This window comes from Mesoplodon bidens, assembly GCF_964165515.1.
Source record: "Mesoplodon bidens genome assembly, chromosome: 14".
Classification (NCBI taxonomy): Eukaryota; Metazoa; Chordata; class Mammalia; order Artiodactyla; family Ziphiidae; genus Mesoplodon; species Mesoplodon bidens.
In genome coordinates this window covers 70,294,769-70,315,664 of record NC_138170.1, presented here as the reverse complement: position 1 = coordinate 70,315,664, position 20,896 = coordinate 70,294,769, and the positions used below count along the sequence as shown (strand labels likewise).

Below are 20,896 nucleotides of genomic sequence, written 5' to 3'. Positions count from 1 at the left end.
GAGAGTCTATTTAGAGTAAAATATTTTCAGAAGAGTTCAATTTTTTATTTTTAAAACAAGATTAATGACAGTAGAACAGCTGGGTTAACATATTTTAGTGAAAAGTAAATACACACAGAAAAGTGAGCTAATTTTTACCCTTAATTTTCATATCACAAAAGAGAGGGAAGAAACGTTGAAATGGAAAGGGAAATATTCCTTCTGAAAAGGTGGCTTGTCTTGGTTCATGGTTAATTCACCCATCAAATCACATTTAGCTCCACATTAAAAATGAGATATTCTCTAATTCTCCATAGAAGGCATTATATAAAAGCAAACAAGTGTTACTTGTAAAATAATTAAATGCCAAATTCTCGAGGATAACATTTTACAAAGCAATTTTATTTGCTTACAGGTTTGCATTAATTTTCACATGGCCGCTTTTATGGAATGTTTTTGAGTCACGAACTTTTACAGGAACAGTATAACAGAGATGTATAGTTAAAAATCATAATCAACAGGCAAACTCACCAAATAGTAGCTAGCTGAGTTTGAGAAAGGTTTGACTGAAGAAGGGCATTTCTAGCTTGAAAACCTGATGGTGTGAGAGAAAACATAAAAAAATTCTTTAGCCTCTTAAAGTCACGCAAACTTAAATAGCTGCACCCTTGAAATAACACTGCTGCTATCCTGGGATAGCATCAGCTTTTACCATGCACCAGACACTGAGCATTCAGTAGTCATCAAAACAAACACATTCCCTGGACCAAGGAGTTTAAAGTGTACAGTTAGTAGAATCAAGTGCTCCCGTGTCCTTTCAGAAGATAATGGTACACACAAGTGACTGACACGAAGGACTAAGCCAGCGACACAGAGTATTAGAGGCCAAGCTCTCAAAGCACAGCTTCCTTAAGCATTTTCAGAAATTCTCTTCTCTCTCTGATCATTCCTTTGTCTCTACTCTTCCTCTTCTAAATGACCTGTAAATGCTGGCATTCTTCACGGATCTATCCTGGGCACTCTTTTCTCTCTGTGCATTCATATCCATTTCTATGACTTTAAGCAGCACCTAGAGGCTGAGGATTCCCAAATGTACATCCACAGCCCAAACCTCTCATCTAAGTTTAGACTTCTATATCCAACTGAAAAATCAATGTATGTATTTTATAAGCATATTAAACCAAATACATATAAAAGTACTCTTTCAATCCTCATCCAGGCCTCTCTTCCTAACCTTCACCCAAATCATTCTTCCTCAGTCCTCCCTTCTCTGTGAGTGGTATCACAATCCATCCAGTGGCTCAAGCCAGAAATCAAAAAGTCCCCCCTGCGCCTTCCCTCTCCTGTACACCCATGTCCAACATCAAGTCCTACAGTTCTACATCATTGCATGTCTAGGTCCCTCTCACCTGTGAAGTCGAAATCTAATGTCACCTTCTCAGAAAGGCCTTCTCTGTCCACCCTACCATTCAATACATTTCCTGCTTTTCTCCTTTATATCTCATATCATAATTTGTAATGTAACATTTGCTTGTTTACCTGTTTGTCTATTTCCCCTATTATGCTAAGTTCTATGAAGACAAAAGCCTTGACTGTTTTATCCACTAATGTATACCCCACACCTAGTAAACAGATGCTTAATTAATATTTGCTAAAGTAATGAAGAAAATTGTAATCCAAAATTATCCTCTATCTAAGGTGCAACGGGGGCTTACTTCTGTGATAGCAACTGATAATAACAATAGCTAACATTCATTGAATGCTTACTATGCATGGTAAACTGTTCAACTTCTTTTCTCTCCCTCAGTGTGAGAAAACAAAAATATGTCTCTGTTACAGGCTCCCAATCTTCACTGAATATAATCCAGAACAGAAAATCCCTCTCTGCTTCAGAGGAGCATTCACTCCTGGTGAGCTTGTCTGTGGCTTTCTGACCATGATGAATCCTGAGGCTTCTCTAGAGAAGGTCACCTAGTCAATAAAGCAGGTGCTACACCTCCCACTCTCAGGTGCCTAAGCCACAAGTGCCAGAAGAGTCAGCCCTACCCTGAATTTAGCCTGAGTCAAGGACTCTCCAAACAACTCTGCACAGAAGAGATACAACTGCCAGCTCTTCCTCAGCAACAACTTGCACTACAAAGCCAGCACAGATGCCGTTCAACCCATTGCTTCACTGAGCTTTGAACACAGAGATCTGGATAACCAAAGCTACGTATTCTATATGGAACAACCTCAAATATACCACATATTATAACAAGCAATCAAACGTTTATATTATATAATTTTTAAATCTTTTCCATCCTTTTTTTGTCTGGCCATTTAATAGAAATCACATAAAGGAAACACACTGGAAATAGCTCACAGCCTCACTCAATGAATACGTCTCAATAGATTTCATATAAAAAGTGATATTTGAGGAGGTTTTTATGTTAAAAGGAGGATTCTTCCAATAAAGAAATGGCAGGCTATTTCAAACCTGAAGAAAGGATCTATAACTAAAGTTTCAACCCTTGGACAAAGATAACAAAGCAGACCCCTCGCACTAGGCAACAGAGCAAACAACAGGAGGAAGGGAAGGAATGCAATGGTTAAAAGTGCACTGGCAGAAGGCTTAAATGTGTGCAGGCCATGTGAGTAACACAGAGGCCAAAGAGAGGCAGCAGAGGAAGCTGCACTAAGGAAGCTCACTCGAGCATGCACACTACTGGTCTGCCAATACTCTGGATATCCTATTTCCTGCGCCTAAAATGCTAGTCCCCCCACTCTCTACCAGGCAGTTTATTTATCCTCTAAGATCCAGCTCAAATGTCACCTCTCCTGTGAAACGCTCTCTTACATCCTCAGCATTAGTCACTTTCTCATCCATATTAATCACAGCACTTTTAAACCAATATTCACTGAGATTATGTGACCTATACTATGGTTTCTTCAAAGACATGGGCCGGGCTTCCCTGGTGGCGCAGTGGTTGAGAGTCCGTCTGCCAATGCAGGCGACACGGGTTCGTGCCCCAGTCCGGGAAGATCCCACATGCCGCGGAGCGTCTGGGCCCGTGAGCCGTGGCCGCTGAGCCTGCGCGTCCAGAGCCTGTGCTCCGCTAAGGGAGAGGCCGCAACAGTGAGAGGCCCGCGTAACGCAAAAAAAAAAAAAAAAAAAAAAAGACATGGGCCATGTCTTCTTGTCTGCATTCCAGTGTCATACTGAGTGCCCAGAAGATATGTGACTCAGGAAATATTTGAGTCAATGAATCAATCTAAATAAATCATGACTGAGGGTTTATGGGGAAGAGAGGAGGAAGAACAAAAGGGAAAAATTAGACCACTAACTGCTACATTCGCTGAACAAAGCATACCACATAAGTCTAGGTTAGCTCTGTCCTCATACACGTGGGGCTCATGCTCAGTTTCAGGACACCAGAGACAACTTCTTCTTTCAAAGAAAATCAATCCTTTCCTTAACTACCGATATATAGCTTTACTCTTGTAAGTCTAAGAATAATAACATTTTCTGAAAACACAATACACACCCTTCATGCAATGTGTCACATACAAATAAAGTAACATTAAGGGAACGTTTCCTCACAGTGGGCTCCCCACTGCCCTTCATACTGCAACACAAACCCACTTTTGTTTATACTCTATGTTTGCAGTACATACACAAAGGGTACTAATTTTAGGTGTACTGATCAGCGGATTTTTACATGAGTATGCACACATGCAACTAACACCCACCTCAAGATACAGAATGTTTCCAGCACCCCAGAAGGTTCTAACATGGTCCCTTGTCCAACAGAGTAACTAAACTATTCTGATTTTTATCACCATCAATTCAGCTTCCTGTTCTTCAACTTCATATAAGTGGATTAAATATTATGGATCTTTTGTGCCAGACTTCTTTGACTCATGCAACATCTGTGAAATGATCCAAGTTGTTGCATGTATCAGCAGTTCATTTTTATTGCTGCAAGGTATTCTGCTAAAGAAATACACCATAATTTATTTATCCATTCTCCTGTTGATGGACATTTAGGCTATTTATTTTTTGGATGTTGTGAATGAAGCTGCCATGAACACTTCTGTACATGTCTTTTTAGCCCACTTCTGTTAATCTGAAAAAAGAAACTTCTTCAATGCAAAATGTAGGGCCCAAAGAAGTTCATTTTTTCAAATATGAGAACTGCCTGACTTTATGTTAATCTTAAATACTATAGTTTGAATATCATTTCACAGAATCTAAGATGTCATTGATTATAAGACACCCCATTATTTTATGTAACACTAAGAAGGAAAAATCACTGCCAAAAAAAAAAAAAACATGACACAATGTTAAGATACCACTGATGATAATACACATCCCAATTTCAGAGATGTTAAAATGCAAAAAAAAAAAAAAAAAAAAAAAAGGATTACTTAAAAATATAGTATAGGGCTTCCCTGGTGGCGCAGTGGTTGAGAGTCCGCCTGCCGATGCAGGGGACACGGGTTCATGCCCCGGTCCGGGAAGATCCCACACGCCACGGAGTGGCTGGGCCCGTAAGCCATGGCCGCTGAGCCTGTGCGTCCGGAGCCTGTGCTCCGCAATGGGAGAGGCCACAACAGTGAGAGGCCCGCGTACCACACACACACACACAAAATATATATATATATATAGTATAGTTCCACATAATTTAACAAAGTTACAGAAATTTACAGTTCTTATATAATATTTGATACATATATAGTTGTAAGTTATGAAGTATACTAATAAAAGTCACCCATTAACCTATTATACAACTTAAGAACTAGATCATTACTAAATTCTTTGAAGCTATCTGTGTTCCCTGATTTTATCTCCATGCCTCCCCGAGAAAAGGCAACCACTATCCTGAATTTTGTGTGTGTAATTCTCTTGTTCTTGTTTTTTTTAAAGATTTTATCACAAAGATATGTATCTTTAAAGAAAATATTGCATATTGCGTATTAGCTTTTCCAATCAATTCCAAAAGTTTTATTGCTCCCTTGCCCCAATGCACAACTATAGACCCCATACTCCCATTTCATATACTGCTTTTCATCCTCCAAACATGTCGTGTACTTTTTGCTCTTAGGATTTCTTCCTTGTCACCCTCAAATGCCCTCACCTTCAATCTCTATATGAATCCTAACTTTTTTCTTTCTTTCTTTCAATGCTCCCTTCCTATAAGATGTTTTATCTTATTTCTTCAGTATTAATATCTCCTATTGTATGTCCCTAGTACTTTAAAGCTCTATTATTTTTAAACACTCATTTTACTCTGTCTAAACTATAATTCGTTGTTAAGTGAAGAGAGAGGCGAAAGTTAGAAGATGGGAATTCTACTTGCCTATTACCCTCTGTTTATGTCCCCCTTCACTATCCTCAATTAGTGAAGTTTGGATGTTTGTTCTAGCATGGACTCAAATGTTCTAAGGGGATCTCAGGTCAGGTTTTATGGCTACATTTGGGTTGGAGCTTTAAAGGGGGAACAATGCTCACATGAGGTATTCGGAAGGACAAGCAGAGAAAGAACCATTGAGGAAGGAGACTCTCAGGGAAACTGAGCTGAAGCTTAGTGCCATACTCTCTTATCACATGAAGTTCTCCATTCACTGCACTGGAGGATGAGGTTTGACCTTCTCAAGGGAGAGGTCTTCTTTCCAAAAAGTTGGGTGTGCTCAATTTGATTATAAGAACTTTGAACTCTTACACAACTTAAACATTATTTGTATTTATCAAATGCCTGCTAAAATTTTTGGATGTTAAAATTTTAAATGAGCTACAAAATACAACTTCAAATAAAATTTCTTTAATAGAAGCCCATATAAAATCATAACTCTCTCACATTCTTAAGCACCGTATGCCGCTTACCTGAGAGGTATCCACTCATGCTTTTGTCAAGACTATTAAATTTTTGCCGATATTTTAATCTTGAAGGCTGAGGAACTGCCCACTCTGAGGTGCCAGTCTTGGGTGAGTTCCCTGGGAGGGAAGCAGTTGAGGAAGTTGAGCTGTAACAAAATTTATTTAAAATTTTTGTTACTAAATAAAATACGTTTAGTTAAGTCAGAGACAATAAGAATCATACCTTCTATAATATAACAGTAATTACTTTTATACTTGACACTGAAAAAATTTAATCAATTATCCTTATTCTTAGGAAAGCAAATACCATATGAAGTACAGAACTACCATATACCAAGAACCTACTATGTGCCAGGCCCCACATCGTGCTAGGGTTTTTACAAATATTATTTCTAATCCTCATGACAAACTTAAAAAGTATTACTGTCTCCATCCTTTAGATGGACAAACTATGGCTCAGTGATGTTGAGAAAAACAAGGTCACACAATCAGTGAGTGTTTAAACAAGGATGCAGACATTGTTCTTCTGGGTCATTGCTTTAAAGAGTATTACTGTGATTTATACAAGTGGTGATGAATGAACATTGATGCTTTTGTGCTTTCTGAAATTTCAAGGACACTCAATCAGCAGCTTTTGCTCGAGAAATAATAACGTACAATGATTATGAGATGTTTTGAGAAATATTTTTGAAAGAAAAATGTAGCTTTGTGCAAAAAATTGACTGATTAAAAATATAGAATATTTTTAGTTTACATAAGATATATTTTTCAAAAGTAAAATACTACAGACAGTTAATAATTCTTAAATAAAATTATTTTATGTGAATTATAAATAGTAAATTTAGCAAGTGTTTACATTTGGCCACTATAAAGTAAAACCTGGATAAGCTCAGAGCTTTAAAAAAAAAAGTCATTTGTTAAATACTCCTTATTCAAAGCCTAAAAAGTTGGAAGTTTTAAGTATTCATACCTACTGGATCCTAAATCAATCAGAGACTGGGCTTTCTGTATATTAGCACCACCAAATCCTCCCATCATCAGACTGTAAGACGACGTATGAGGCAATGCTAAAAAAAAACCAAAAAAGAAAAAGGTTCATACTAAACAATTTCACAAAGTATGAAGGAAATCTATCTATTGGGATGCAAATATAACAGTTTCTTCATATAAAATACTGAGTCATCAGAAACAAAGCACTTACTTGAAGAAGAATAAGGAATGGATAAAGGCTGAATGAGACTGGCGGTTCCATTTGGTAATGATGAAGTGCTAACAGAAGGCACTAGGGGAGCAGGCATCATTAGGGGAGGACGGGTGGTCCCTGAAGTCCCAGAGGACAAGGGAGTTGCTATGGGTGCGACCGGAGGCAATGACTGAGGAAGGGACAGATTGGGCATGCTTCCCATTCCTAAGGACAAAACAGAACACATTCCCCAGTGCTGCTAAACCAATTATAAAACACATGACAGAAAACAAGTTCACAGTACAGTGAGCAACTGCTATGTTACAGAAACAGTCAGCAAGCTAGTTTTAAAAACTTCACTAAAGCAGCTTGGACCCAGTGCAGTGCAGGAGGTAAGCCACGGCTTTTAATATCAATATTCTGACCTGTGTGAACTAAGCGAATGCCTACTAAGGAGTTAAAAATTCTCTTCTAGTATCATGAGTAAAACTAAAGAGCCTTTTCCAACTAAATATTAGTATCCTCAATGACAGAATGTATTACCTGATCAAATGTGGGGTTTTGTGTAGGGATAATAAATACAGTGCTGTTGAGTTAACACACACACTCACACATTCACTCCCCAAACTCTCCCCTCTCCCGTAAAGGATGTTCTAAATACTGCACACTTTAAGAGAACCAGTTATGCATATACACTACGTGCAAGAAGAAAGCATGCCACACGTTTCAGTTTTCTTATACGTAACACAATACATATGGATTCAAGGACAGTTCTTTAAAAGGAACAAAGTGATGACTCATTTGTCTACTCACTGCAGAATATGAAGTACACTATATAAATATGGTTACACAAGGATTTGATATTATCTCTAGAATTCACTGCAATAGTGAAAGAATTTAGTATTTTAAGGTCTAACATCTGGAGTGAAAGAACATGTTTCAGATACATAGAGATATCTAATTGAACGTTCCGTTCCAATGAGTGCTTCTCACAAATAATAGGAAAATAGCTAATCAAAATTAATAGAAAACTAGTTACCTCTGATGAATATGCAAATTAAATAGCACGAAGTCTCCAACTTTTAGCCCTAAATTTAGCTGGCTAATTAACCTTTAAAGAAATTTCTATTTATGTATAATGTGAAATTACCCCCCCAAATCAAACCATTTCGAGTTTAAATTGTTCACATTTTTTGTTATGCATACAGAGTATAGAGGAAACTAATTAAGAATAGTATTTAGGATCAGCTATAACTAGCAGATCATATAATTTATCATCCAATTGGGAATTATGAAAGGGAACACTAACCAGACTAGATGCCAGGACAACAGGCATAATCACAACTGTCCCTGGAAAACTGGGACACATGGACTCCCTAGCTATGACAGCGAACTTAACATTTCTAGTCTCAGACATGAAAGTTAACTTGGAGTCTGGGGACTGTCATTTTATGCCAACAAATCTTTTTCTGATTCTCAAATATTATGCCTAGGAATCAAGTTTAACTATCAAATGCATCTAATTAAATTAATAAACACATACCAAAACGAGCAGAAATTAATGGAGAGAACATAGGAGGTTGTTTCATAATAGGGGGAAGAACCACGGGCAACTGTTGGCCTTGAAGCTTTAGTTTGATGAGTTTCATAGCTATGGAGAACTCTTGCTGATCCATCTTCCCATCCTTGTTCAGGTCTGATAAAGCCCTAAAAGGACAATGAGGGCAGTAGATTTGTTTTATTTTGTTTTGTTTTGATGTATTGAGCTCCCCTGATTTTAAGAGCTCAAAGTCACTCTTTTATTCAGGATGGAACAGGGCCCTCCTCACAGAACCTGACAGCAGATCAAACTAATGCATCTGCTACTTAGTTTGGAGGGTGAGAGACTGTTATTCAGGGTCAACATTACTTTTGAGGAGGATGACAAAATGGAAACAATGACATAGCATTTACATGTAGATCATCACTTAATTAAATATGTGTATGTGTATAACAAAAAGCTAAAACCTGTACATTAATATATACTGACCAAAGATAGTATCTAATAAAAGACTATCAGTCTATATAGTATCTAGATACCTTTGGGATGAATTCCACCAGTGCAGATGGAAAGAAATTATACAAGAGTATAACCATTGTAAACAATTTATTCATTTGTTCAAATATTTACTGAATGCTTGCTATGTGCCTGGCACTCTGCCAGGCACGGGAATATTCTGAATGGAAAGAAGGATGGAGTAGGGGTTGATGTTTATTGTAAATACATTAAAAAACCAAAACCTTAGATATTATAAAGAACAACTTCTTTAAGGTAGGAATAAGGGAAGGGAGGGCTAATTTGGGGTTTATAGATGATGAAATAAATGAAACAACTACAAAATAACAGAATGAAGATCAAGACTCTTGCCAAATTGTAAAGAAGTGTTTTTTTAATAGAAAAACACTTAGAAATTTCCTTTCCTTAGAAATTCTAAGGACATTAGAAATTTATCCTATAGAACAAAACCCCAATTGATTTTTAGTCATTTGCTCAATAAAATTTATTTTCTAAAAAGCTGAAGAAATACTGTTATTTTATTTATTTATTTATTTATTTGCAGTACACGGGCCTCTCACTGTTGTGGCCTCTCCCACTGCGGAGCACAGGCTCCAGACGCGAAGGCTCAGCGGCCGTGGCTCACGGGCCCAGCCGCTCCGCAGCATGTGGGATCTTCCCGGACCGGGGCACGAACCCATGTCCCCTGCATCGGCAGGCAGACCCTCAACCACTGCGCCACCAGGGAAGCCCAGAAATACTCTTATTAACAACAGACTCCAAGTAAAAACAACTTTATGTTAACACTAAGTATTAAAAACAGAACAAGGTCAGACTATCAGAAAGTTAAGCTCATCTACAAAAGAAAACATTTTACCATATTTCAGCTAAAATGGGAGCCGGCAGGCCTGACTGTAAGAAAAAGGTACGTGCTTGATCACCTGAAGACAATAAAAACAAAAAAATCAAACAGCGTATTAGTAAATGGAATTACTTTGATGCCTCTGAATAATAATAATGGCCAATAATAACAATGTTATTGATTTAATTACAATTATTATTTTTTATAAATTGATTGTTGATTGATTAGCTGCGTTGGTCTTCTTTGCTGCGCACGGGCTTTCTGTAGTTGCGGCGAGCGGGGGCTACTCTTCTTTGTGGCGCACGGGCTTCTCATTGCGGTGGCTTCTCTTATTGTGGAGCACGGGCTCTAGGCATGCAGGCTTCAGTAATTGTGGCACACAGGCTCAGTAACTGCGGCACGTGGGCTCTAGAGCAGAGGCTCAGTAGTTGTGGTGCCCGGGCTTAGTTGCTCCGTGGCATGGGGGATCTTCCCAGACCAGGGCTGGAACCCGTGTCCCCTGCATTGGCAGGAGGATTCTTAACCACTGCGCCACCAAGGAAGTCCCTAATTACAATTATTAAAGAAAAATTATTTATATTACTTTAATAAGACTTAGAGGTTTTAAAACAAAAATGTCACAACTGAAGTTATATATGCATTAATCAGTGATGAAAGATTACATTATTCATCTTAGGTTTTCCTCATAATTGGGGTCTTATTTGATAATATGCCTATCTAATAAAATTTACAGTTAAAAACACTATTCCCTAGACGAGTTCTAATTTAAAAAATACCAGGTTTGGGAAAGATACTCCTCATGGGTGTCTGATATGTCCTATATGTCCTGCTGTGTATGCCAAGAACGTAAAATCCTAATTGCTCTCTACCTGGATCATGTCTCAGAACTGGGTTTGCAGTGAGCAGTCTTGAAGGATGAGGTAATGTTTCCCTCTGGGACAAAGAATAAGCTTGCTTACTGCTTGCTGAAAAATGGTAGGCTCCCTGAAGCCCAGCGTTCCTCTTCTATAACACAACCACTGCATGTGCAGCATCCTTCTGGGCCCTCTGCATGGCCCCTATGTGACTCAGGGGACGAGGGAAATGGACAGAAATATGCCGATGCTCATGCTACCAGCTGTGCCATTAGAAAGAGTGTCCTTGGTCTCTGACTCAGGAATTCTGGGTCTTCTGCCAGCATCCATGAGACAGTAACAGACCAAATTATTACCTTGTAAGTAGGGTAACCAAATCCCAACCTGGATACCAGGTAAGGTAGTTTTTATTACAGAAGTGCAAATAACATTAAACTATAATGTTTAAGAGGATGGACTCCAAAGTCAGACTGAAAGGTTTCCAAGCCCAGATCACCACTAACCATCTCTTAGGCAAGTTACAGAACACCTCAAAGTCTCAGTTCTATCACCTTTAAATACAGACAACGACAGGGCAACGTCACAGGCTTGTTGTGAAGGTTAAAGGAGATAGTGTATTTAGTATAGTATCTGAAATACAGTACAGATTTGGTAAATATTAGCCATTCTATTTACTACTACTGTAAATAAAGCCCTAAGGTGCTTTAGCATAGAAAAGAAAGTTTCACTTATAGAAAAAAATTTGAAAGACACACCTAAATTAATCCTCTTTTGGTTCTGGGGGACTTCTTGCAAAACAAGGGCTATAGCATCAACAATCAATGCTTATAAAGCCTCCCAAAGACAGAGGGCTAAATGTTGGGAAAACAGATTCCAGAAGAAAAAATTCTAGATTCTTTTCAAGAAAATTGATCTGATATATATATTTCTACTAGGTTTTAGTAATACTGATCATTATACTAGTAACTGGCACAACATATTAAGAACACATTAATAAATTTGCTTAGGGAAAAAAGTCTCAACTACCTTGAGAAATAAATGGAAAATTTTCCAGATGTAAGGTTAAAATGTGAAACTGGACAATTAAAGTTTAGGATCAGGAAAAGATCTTCTATTATGCCAAATTCAAAGACAAAAAATTAAGATGGTTCTGGGTAAAATAAGAAAGTCACATTCTAAAAAAATTCTAGAATTCTGATTGATATGAATTTTATCATTAAATAATAAAATTGATGGCAGTCAAATTAAAACTAATTAAAAGATACTACATGGAAAGGAGCATAATTTACAAATAAAACACAAACCTGTTATGTAACCTCCTGAGGGTTTGAGGTTATCAAACTGCTTGTCATGCTTAGTCCGTTCTTCAGAGGTAATAGCCCACATGTTTGGCCCTCCTAAAACATAAATGAAAGACAAAGATTTTATAGTGTATACACGAGAATACTTAAATACAATTCCAAAATGTAAACAAGAATCACAAATATCCATTTAATGACAGTACTTAATACTGAAGTGACACAAGAAGGAAAGCTCTATCATAACCATACATAGCATGGCCCTAAGGCTTTTCACTCACTCACCCAATTAACATCTACTTGAACAATTACTGTGTACAACTCACTGGAAGTGGGCAACAAGCTAAATACTGGAAATGAAAAGATGAATAAAGTATTACTCCCATCCTCAAGGAACTCTTACTCTAGAAGATGACTACCAGCATTTACAGTGTTAACCTGTGAAGCATCCTAAGCAGAAATGCATACAAAAAGCTGTGCTAGAACTGAGTTAGAAGCATCAATGATGAGCTAACAGGAAAGGTAAGACCAAGGCACAGCCTTGAAGCTTGGCTTTAATTTTGCCATGTGAAGAGGTGTGATAAGGGCATTTCATACAAAAAGGGCGTAGCATGAGAAGTCAAGGCATGTTCAAGACACTGCAACTGCACTGAGTAGACTAATAGCTAAAGCACCACGTGAGTGTGGGAAAGTGGTTAAGAAATAGGTAGGAAGAATTAACTTTAAGGGGTCTTAAATACCATCCTCATCTGACCTTTACACTGGAAGTTACAGAGTGCCATCTGGTACTTTTTTTTTTTTTCTTTTTTTTTTTTTGCGGTACGCGGGCCTCTCACTGTTGTGGCCTCTGCCGTTGCGGAGCACAGGCTCAGCAGCCATGGCTCACAGGCCTAGCTGCTCCGCGGCATGTGGGATCTTCCCGGACCGGGGAACGAACCCATGTCCCCTGCATCGGCAGGCGGACTCTCAACCACTGCACCACCAGGGAAGCCCCATCTGGTACTTTTTAAAGTAATTTTTCAATTTGAAATACTTTTAGATTTACAGGAAAGTTGCAAAGATAGTATGGAGTTCCTGTGTATCCTTCATCCAATATCCACCATGTTAACAATTTACATAACCACAGCACGTTTGTCAAAACACATAAATTAACACTGATATACTACTACTGGCTAAACTAAATACCTCCACCAGCAGGACTAGCTGGTGAACCCCAACACAATTAGACTCTGGGTACTGGAAACAGCACAAATCTTTGTTACTGATGATTCTGCTAAGTGGAGCCTTTGGCAAAGGGAAACAGCCTCCAGCTGGGTCTGAACGCTTGATCTAGACAGGCCTAGTGACTCTCTGGCCTGATAGTCCCATTTGGGGGTGGGTCAAACTTAAATTCCACAACTAACAAGGTGAGAAGGACCCCCAAAAGCCTTGCTTGCCAAATGGAAATGGTATATTCAAGAATACAGGACAGCCTTGCCCCAACGGCATTTTGGCTTTATATGAAAAAGTGGCAGCCAATCCTCTGAGGGGAAACTTTATTCCTACTCCACTGTCTGAAGCAAAGCTACTGGATCAATGAGGTTCCCTGAAATGCCTCAGCCTGGTTCACTAATGGTTTATAGAAGCTGAAGCTGACAGGGTCCACTGGGCTGCCATGACTGTTCAGCCTCAGAGCTATGCAGAACCAAAAGGAGGCACAGTCATTCTCTTCAGTGGGCAGAACTCAGATTCTTGGGCTGTTGCCAGTGGCCCAGCTGTTTGGTTTGCCACTTGGAAAATTACAACTGACAGATTAAAGGTAGCCTCTTTGGGGCTGCAAACTGAAAACAAATTTTAATTGCTAATTGAATGGTCTGGGTCACTTAATGTAGCTACCCATGGCAAGAGCCCATTCTCTAATTTAGACTGAAATCAAGCTTCTGATTAAGTCTGACTCTGTGTTTCTGATGCAGAGGATACCACTGCATGCCAGACTTAATGATTCCTGTCTGGGAGGTCTCACTGCACAGGGCATTGCCCTTTTTTTGGCTCTTGGCAGATGGACTACATCAAACTTTTGATCTCCCCCTAGGGCTATACTGGTGGTTCCTCAAGCTGTTGACACTTTTTCAGGTTACCAATCAGTCCCCTATGTCCATACTATTGCGGCCCATGAAAGTAATCTGTGTCATGTTTTTAGCTTTCTGGACTATTTGCACTGACGCTAATGTATCATTTATCAGAAAAGCTGTTCAACAATGCATTGATGATGTCTGACTCTGCTTCCATAACCTCCTCCTGGTTCACCTTACTCCTTAAACTAAGACAGTCTGGCCACTGAATGTGCTGTCCCTAAGAAAGGGATCATCATCACCTCTTAGCTGGTTGGTGCATCCTCCAGGTGGCAGCTCAGCTAAAAAGGAACCTAGAGGAGTCACAGTTGATTCTGGTTAGGGTTTACAAAAATGTCCCTGTCCCTCTTGCACCTGACACTTCTAGATCACTAGAAAATAGTGAAGTTATAGCTAAATGGAACACCGAGATCTTTTGGCAGCGGACAGCAACGAGCAGGCATCTGAAGAGACATACCTTAGACCCCAAGAGGTATGGGAGTGGGAGAAGCATGACCTTTTCTCTTTCAGAACTGGCCCTGGCGTCTTCTTCCCTAAGGAGAATGCGCTGGTGTGGCTCTCCTAAACTGCTGGAAGCACCTTAAAATTTATGTGACTCTGAGTCTGCCATCCCCCACCAGATGGCTTTCACTACCATCTGATCCTCATCCACTCTCAGTCTTAGGCAGGCCATGTGCACCTGAGTCCCAGGGGTATGGATTTCTCTGTTCCTGCCCCTCCACCCTGGGGCATCCAAACTTCTCCTTGTATCTGTGATTGGTCTTGGGAAGCACTTTCCTGCTGCTCCACCAGCAGTAGTAGGAGTAATACCTCTGCTTGGTATTGGTATAGAATCTTAGACACAAGGTTTCCTTCCCCCACGCTCAGGGGTAGACAGGGTTTTCTTCTACCCTTACCCCAGCAGCAATGTGTCTCTGCCTCTGTCCTTGGGGTGAGTCTTTACTGACCCACTCTCAGTGGCTTAAGGTTTTTACTTAATAGGAAAAAAAGATGTGAGGAAATGCATGGTACTTCATGTCTGTCTGCCTACAACTGCTTGAAACTGAGGTGGGGGCTCTTTCTGGTCTCCTGCACAGCCTCCATCTTTCTCATGAGCACCCAGTTAATGCCCACAGGAAACAGCTTGTAAGTATAAACTCCCATTGTGTCTATGGCCCCCAGTTATTCCACACCAACATGCTGGCCCTCACTTGTCTTTCGGTAGTTCATTGAAATTTTATCTTGTTTCTGTAACAAATGCCCTACTTAGAGTACTGTTTGCATCCATAAAGTTTGAGGTTAAATTCTGTGGAGAACTGCTCCAACTTCACTGGAGTCATAGAAATCCTTCAATTTGCCATCAGTCCCATGTTCCACCCTGCATTCCAGCCCCCTTTACTCAACAGCTCTACTGAAAACATCAGTCCATTTATTTATCAAACATGACTCTCCTATGCCTATGTTGAATCCAATCTAATCTGCTTCATAATTTCTAGAAACTTTCAAAGTTTCTGGTACACCGATGGTGACACAATTTCCTAAAGCTACCTTGGATTTTTTTTTTATGTTCTCTTTGATAATTTAAATAGGATCCAGGAAGAGAAAGGCCAATAACATAGAATTATATCACTATCTTGAGACAAGACTTAGTGTTGAGTTATGGGTGCATATTTCAGTAGGAACAACAAAGCAGCTCCAGAGAAGAAGGTAGTATGAGAGGTCTAGAAATATTCTATGAGGCAATTAAGGAACTAAAGATATTAAGCCTGAATAATCAAAGGTTAAAGAAGAAAAAGTAAAAAAAAATACCCCTTTTAAAACTCACACCAAAATACAAAAATACTTATGGATAAACCTGACCAAGGAGGTGAAAGACTTATATACTGAGAACTAAAACACTGATAAAGGAAACTGAAGATGATTCAAAGAAATGGAAAGATACGCCATGCTCTTAGATTGGAAGAATTAACATTGTTAAAACGGCCACACTACACAAAGCCATCTACAGATTTATGTGATAGGGATCAAATTACCCATGACATTTTTCACAGAACTAGAATAAATAATCCTAAAATTTATATGGAACCATAAAATACCCAGAATTGTCAAAGCAATCCAGAGGAAAAAGAACAAAGCTGGAGGCATAACCCTCCCAGACTTTGGACAACACTACAAAGCTACAGTAATCAAAACAGTGTGGTACTGGCACAAAAACAGACATATGGATCAATAGAACAGAATAGAGAGCCCAGAAATAGACATACACCTATGGTCAATTAATCTTCGACAAAGGAGGCAAGAATATACAATGGAGAAAAGAAAGTCTCTTCAGCAAGTGGTGCTGGGAAAGCTGGACAGCCACATGTAAATCAATGAAGTTAGAACACATCCTCACACCATACACAAAAATAAACTCCAAATGGCTTAAATACTTAAATATAAGATGACACCATAAAACTCCTAGAAGAGAACATAGGCAAAACATTCTCTGAAATAAATTGTACCAGTATTTTCTTAGGTCAGTCTCCCAAGGCAATAGAAGTAAAAGCAAAAATAAACAAATGGGACCTAATCAAACTTATAAGCTTTTTTATTTATTTATTTTATTTATTTTATTTTTCTGATACGCAGGCCTCTCACTGTTGTGGCCTCTCCCGTTGCAGAGCACAGGCTCCGGACGTGCAGGCTCAGCGGCCATGGCTCACGGGCCCAGCCGCTCCACAGCATGTGGGATCTTCCCGGACCAGGGCACGAACCTGTGTCCCCTGCATCGGCAGGCAGACTCTCAACCACTGCGCCACCAGGGAAAAAAAGCTTATAAGCTTTTTTTAAAAACTTTTTATTTTATATTGGAGTATAGTTGATTAACAATGTTGTGTTAGTTTCAGGTGTACAGTACAGAGATTCAGTTATACATATACATGTATCTATTTTCTGCAAATTCTTTTCTCATTTAGGTTGTTACATAATATTGAGCAGAGTTCCCTGTGCTATACAGTAGGTCCTTGTTGGTTACCCATTTTAAATATAGTAGTGTGTACATGTCAATCCCAAACTCCCTAACCATCCCTCCCTCCTACCAATCCTCCCTGGTAACCATAAGTTCGTCAAACTTACAAGCTTTTGCACAGCAAAGGAAACCATAAACAAAATGAAAAGACAACCTATGGACTGAGAGAAAATATTTGCAAATGATACGAATGACAAGGGCTTAATTTCCAAAATATACAAACAGCTTATACAATACAGTAATAAAAAATAACCCAATCAAAAAATGGGCAGAAGACCTAAATAGGCATTTCTCCAAAGAAGACATACAGATGGGCAATAGGCACATGAAAAGATGCTCAACATTGCTAATTATTAGAGAAATGCAAATCAAAAACCTACAATGAGGTACCACCTCACACTGATCAGGATGGCCATCATTAAGTCTACAAATAAATGCTGGAGAGGATGTGGAGAAAAGGGAACCCTTCTAAACTCTTGATAGGAATGTAAATTAGTGCAGCCACTATGGAAAACAATATGGAGGTTCCTTAAAAAACTGAAAATAGAGTTGCCATATGATCCAGCAATCCCACTCCTGGGCATATATCCAGATAAAACTATAATTCGAAAAGATACATGCACCCCAATGTTCATAGCAGCACTACTTACAACAGCCAAGACATGGAAGCAACCTAAAGGTCCACTGACACATGAATGGATAAAGAAGATGTGGTATGTATACACTGGGGAATATTACTCAGCCATTAAGAAGAATGAAATAATGCCAGCAACATGGATGGACCTAGAGATGATCATACTAAGTGAAGTAAGTCAGAAAGAGAAAGACAAATACCATATGATATCACTTATATGTGGAATCTAAAATATGACACAAATGAACTTTTTTACGAAACAGAAACAGGAAACAAACTTATGGTTACCAAAGGGGAAAGGGGGTGGGAGAGAGATAAATTAGGAGTTTGGGATTAGCAGATACAAATTACTATATATAAAATAAACAACAAGGTCCTACTGTATAGCACAGGGAACTATATTCAATATTCTGTAATAAACCATAATGAAAAAGAATATGTATATATACATATATATATATATGTATAACTGAATCACTTTGTTGTACACCAGAAACTATCACAACATTGTAAATCAACTATACTTCAGGTTAAAAAAAACATTAAAGAAGACATGGTAGCAACTGTAAGTGTTTCTACAAGTTGTTATGCAGAATACGAAGTAGTTATTTGCTTTCCATACATGAATTAGGAAAAGGACCACCATTTTGAAGAAAGTTAGGACTGTATGAAGAGGGAATCAACCCCACCAGAAATTACTCTTTTGTTACCAGAGGTGTTAAAACAGACAATGGTCTACTAAATCTGAAAATGTCTGAGGATCTCTCAAGCCATGAAAAACAAACAATGATTTTATGATCCTTTCCATTTGCTCTGAACATGAGACCCAGTCTCAACTCACTACCCCCAAATACATCTTCACCCTCTTCCTTTCATAGCTAAACAGCAGTGGAGCATAAAGGAACACAGTGGAGGTTCTGCTCCTGTGTGCTAACCAGTTTTGTGACTTGAGCAGGTCTTTAAACTTCCTCACCCTTTGTTTCCTTACCTAGGAGTTGTTGTAAGAATGGTGTATGTAAAGGTGATTTCAAAAGTATAAAGTATGTAGCAGGCAATACTTGACTAGCCAATGTCCTCCACCAGAGATGCAACCCCTGGCTGAATCACCTGGGGAGCTTTAGGAGAAAAAAAGCTATTCCAGCAGACCAAGTAAATCAGAATCTCTGGGGAATGAGGCACAAGCTTCACAATTTTTAAAAAGCTCTCCAGGTGATTCTTTTGTGCAGCCAGGGTGGGGAACCACTGTCCTATACAAACCAGGTTTGCACCTTGCCTCCTCTTCTTTCTATCACTCCGCAGAATATTCTGCTCCACCTCTACCCTTTAGGCCAATTCAGGACAATTAGAAAATAATGCTGTCCAAAGGCAACAACTGGTGGCTGTCAAAGTGAATTATGTGGTCTCTTTCTCCTAAGGATGCCACAGGCATCTTGCAATTCTATCCTGTTAAAAGATGAGTTAATCTCATCTTACTTTTTCTCATAGAGATATACACAGATCTTTTTTTAATCCCCTTTACCCTACTGTTCTCTCAACTCTTGACCATCTCAGAGAAACAACCTTCCCTCTCTTATCATTTGCTTTTAAAGTCCAACAACATTAGCAGAGTAATAGTAGTACTTAGTAGAAGCAGCAACTACTATTTACTATTACTTTATACCAGCAACCATGCTAAGCATATTAGTATTACGTTTAATTTTTACAACAGTTCCATGAACAAGGTTTACACAAGTTACAGACGAAAAAAACAAAGCTAGGGAAGTTAAATAACTGGCCTAACACCATATAGCTGATTTAATTTTTAGCTAGAATCTTCCTATACTTTAGAGTATAAGTCCAAAGTTTCTGCTCTTAACTATTACACCACATTGCCTCCCTGACTACTCTGATATTTATTTTACTTTAGCAGTATTATTTTTGTAATTTAAAAATGACCAGCAGGGCTTCCCTGGTGGCGCATTGGTTGAGAGTCTGCCTACCGATGCAGGGTACACGGGTTCGTGCCCCGGTCTGGGAAGATCTCACATGCTGTGGAGCGGCTGGGCCTGTGAGCCATGGCCGCTGAGCCTGCGCGTCCGGAGCCTGTGCTCCGCAACAGGAGAGGCCACAACAGTGAGAGGCCCGCGTACCGCAAAAAAAAAAAAAAAAAAGACCAGCAACAAAATGTAAAGGAGATACATATAAATTGACATTTGAATATAAAAATATGTGTCTCTTTTACATGTCAAAGCAACCAAATTTTCCCTTGGAATAATGTATCTTAAAAAATTGGGGGGGAGGGCCTCCCTGGTGGCGCAGTGGTTGAGAGTCCGCCTGCCGATGCAGGGGATACGGGTTCGTGCCCCGGTCTGGGAGGATCCCATATGCCGCGGAGCGGCTGGGCCCGTGAGCCGTGGCCACTGGGCCTGCGCGTCCGGAGCCTGTGCTCCGCAACGGGAGAGGCCACAACAGTGAGAGGTCCGCATACCGCAAAAAAAAAAAAAAAAAAAAAAAAAAATTGGGGGGGAAATTCCCTGGCGGTCCAGTGGTTAGGACTCCATGCTTCTAGCACAGGGGGCCCAGGTTTGATCCCTGGTGGGGGAACTAAGATCCTGCAAGCAGTGCAGCATGGCCAAAAATAAAAAAAAAAATTTAAAAATTTTGAACACTGATTATATAAAAAATATGTAGAAAAATGTAAATCGTGATACTATTATTTACTATTTAACAAGAAAGAAATCTATACAAAACAAAACCAAGAACAACAAGAATGCTGGTAGTGTATCCCTATCTCAGAAAAGTAAATTCTTACAAACGCCATATACATAACATCCTCTTTCTCATCCCATGACATATGTTCCCTTTACTTGGATTGCCATTCATATCACCGTCTTGCATTTCAAACTTTCTCTTTCAAGGTCCAGGGCAGGCGTCACTTTCTCCAGGAGGTTCCTGACACCTGCAGGTCAAATTAATTGCTTCCTCCTCTAGATTCTCAAGAGACTTCTCCATGCTTATATAGAGCACTTAAAAAGGTTCTGTAATTGTTTTCTATCCATCTGTTCTACCAGACTATGAGCCCTTGGAGGACAAGAGCTTTGTGTGTTTATCTTTC

General features: G+C 39.3%; 1 protein-coding gene across 8 annotated transcripts in view; it reads right to left on the bottom strand.

The window, feature by feature from the left end:
• The window catches only part of ITSN2 (intersectin 2), a 172,642-nt gene that overhangs the window by 111,743 nt on the left and 40,003 nt on the right, over positions 1-20,896 (bottom strand). For all 8 annotated transcript variants that reach the window (XM_081254768.1, XM_081254770.1, XM_081254767.1 and 5 more), the window contains 7 exons: positions 12,075-12,167; positions 9,932-9,995; positions 8,563-8,726; positions 7,038-7,244; positions 6,807-6,903; positions 5,843-5,982; positions 511-574 (listed from right to left, as the gene is read on the bottom strand). In XM_081254768.1, the coding sequence (XP_081110894.1) occupies positions 511-574; positions 5,843-5,982; positions 6,807-6,903; positions 7,038-7,244; positions 8,563-8,726; positions 9,932-9,995; positions 12,075-12,167 (829 nt within the window). The remainder of the gene's footprint in view (positions 1-510; positions 575-5,842; positions 5,983-6,806; positions 6,904-7,037; positions 7,245-8,562; positions 8,727-9,931; positions 9,996-12,074; positions 12,168-20,896) is intronic.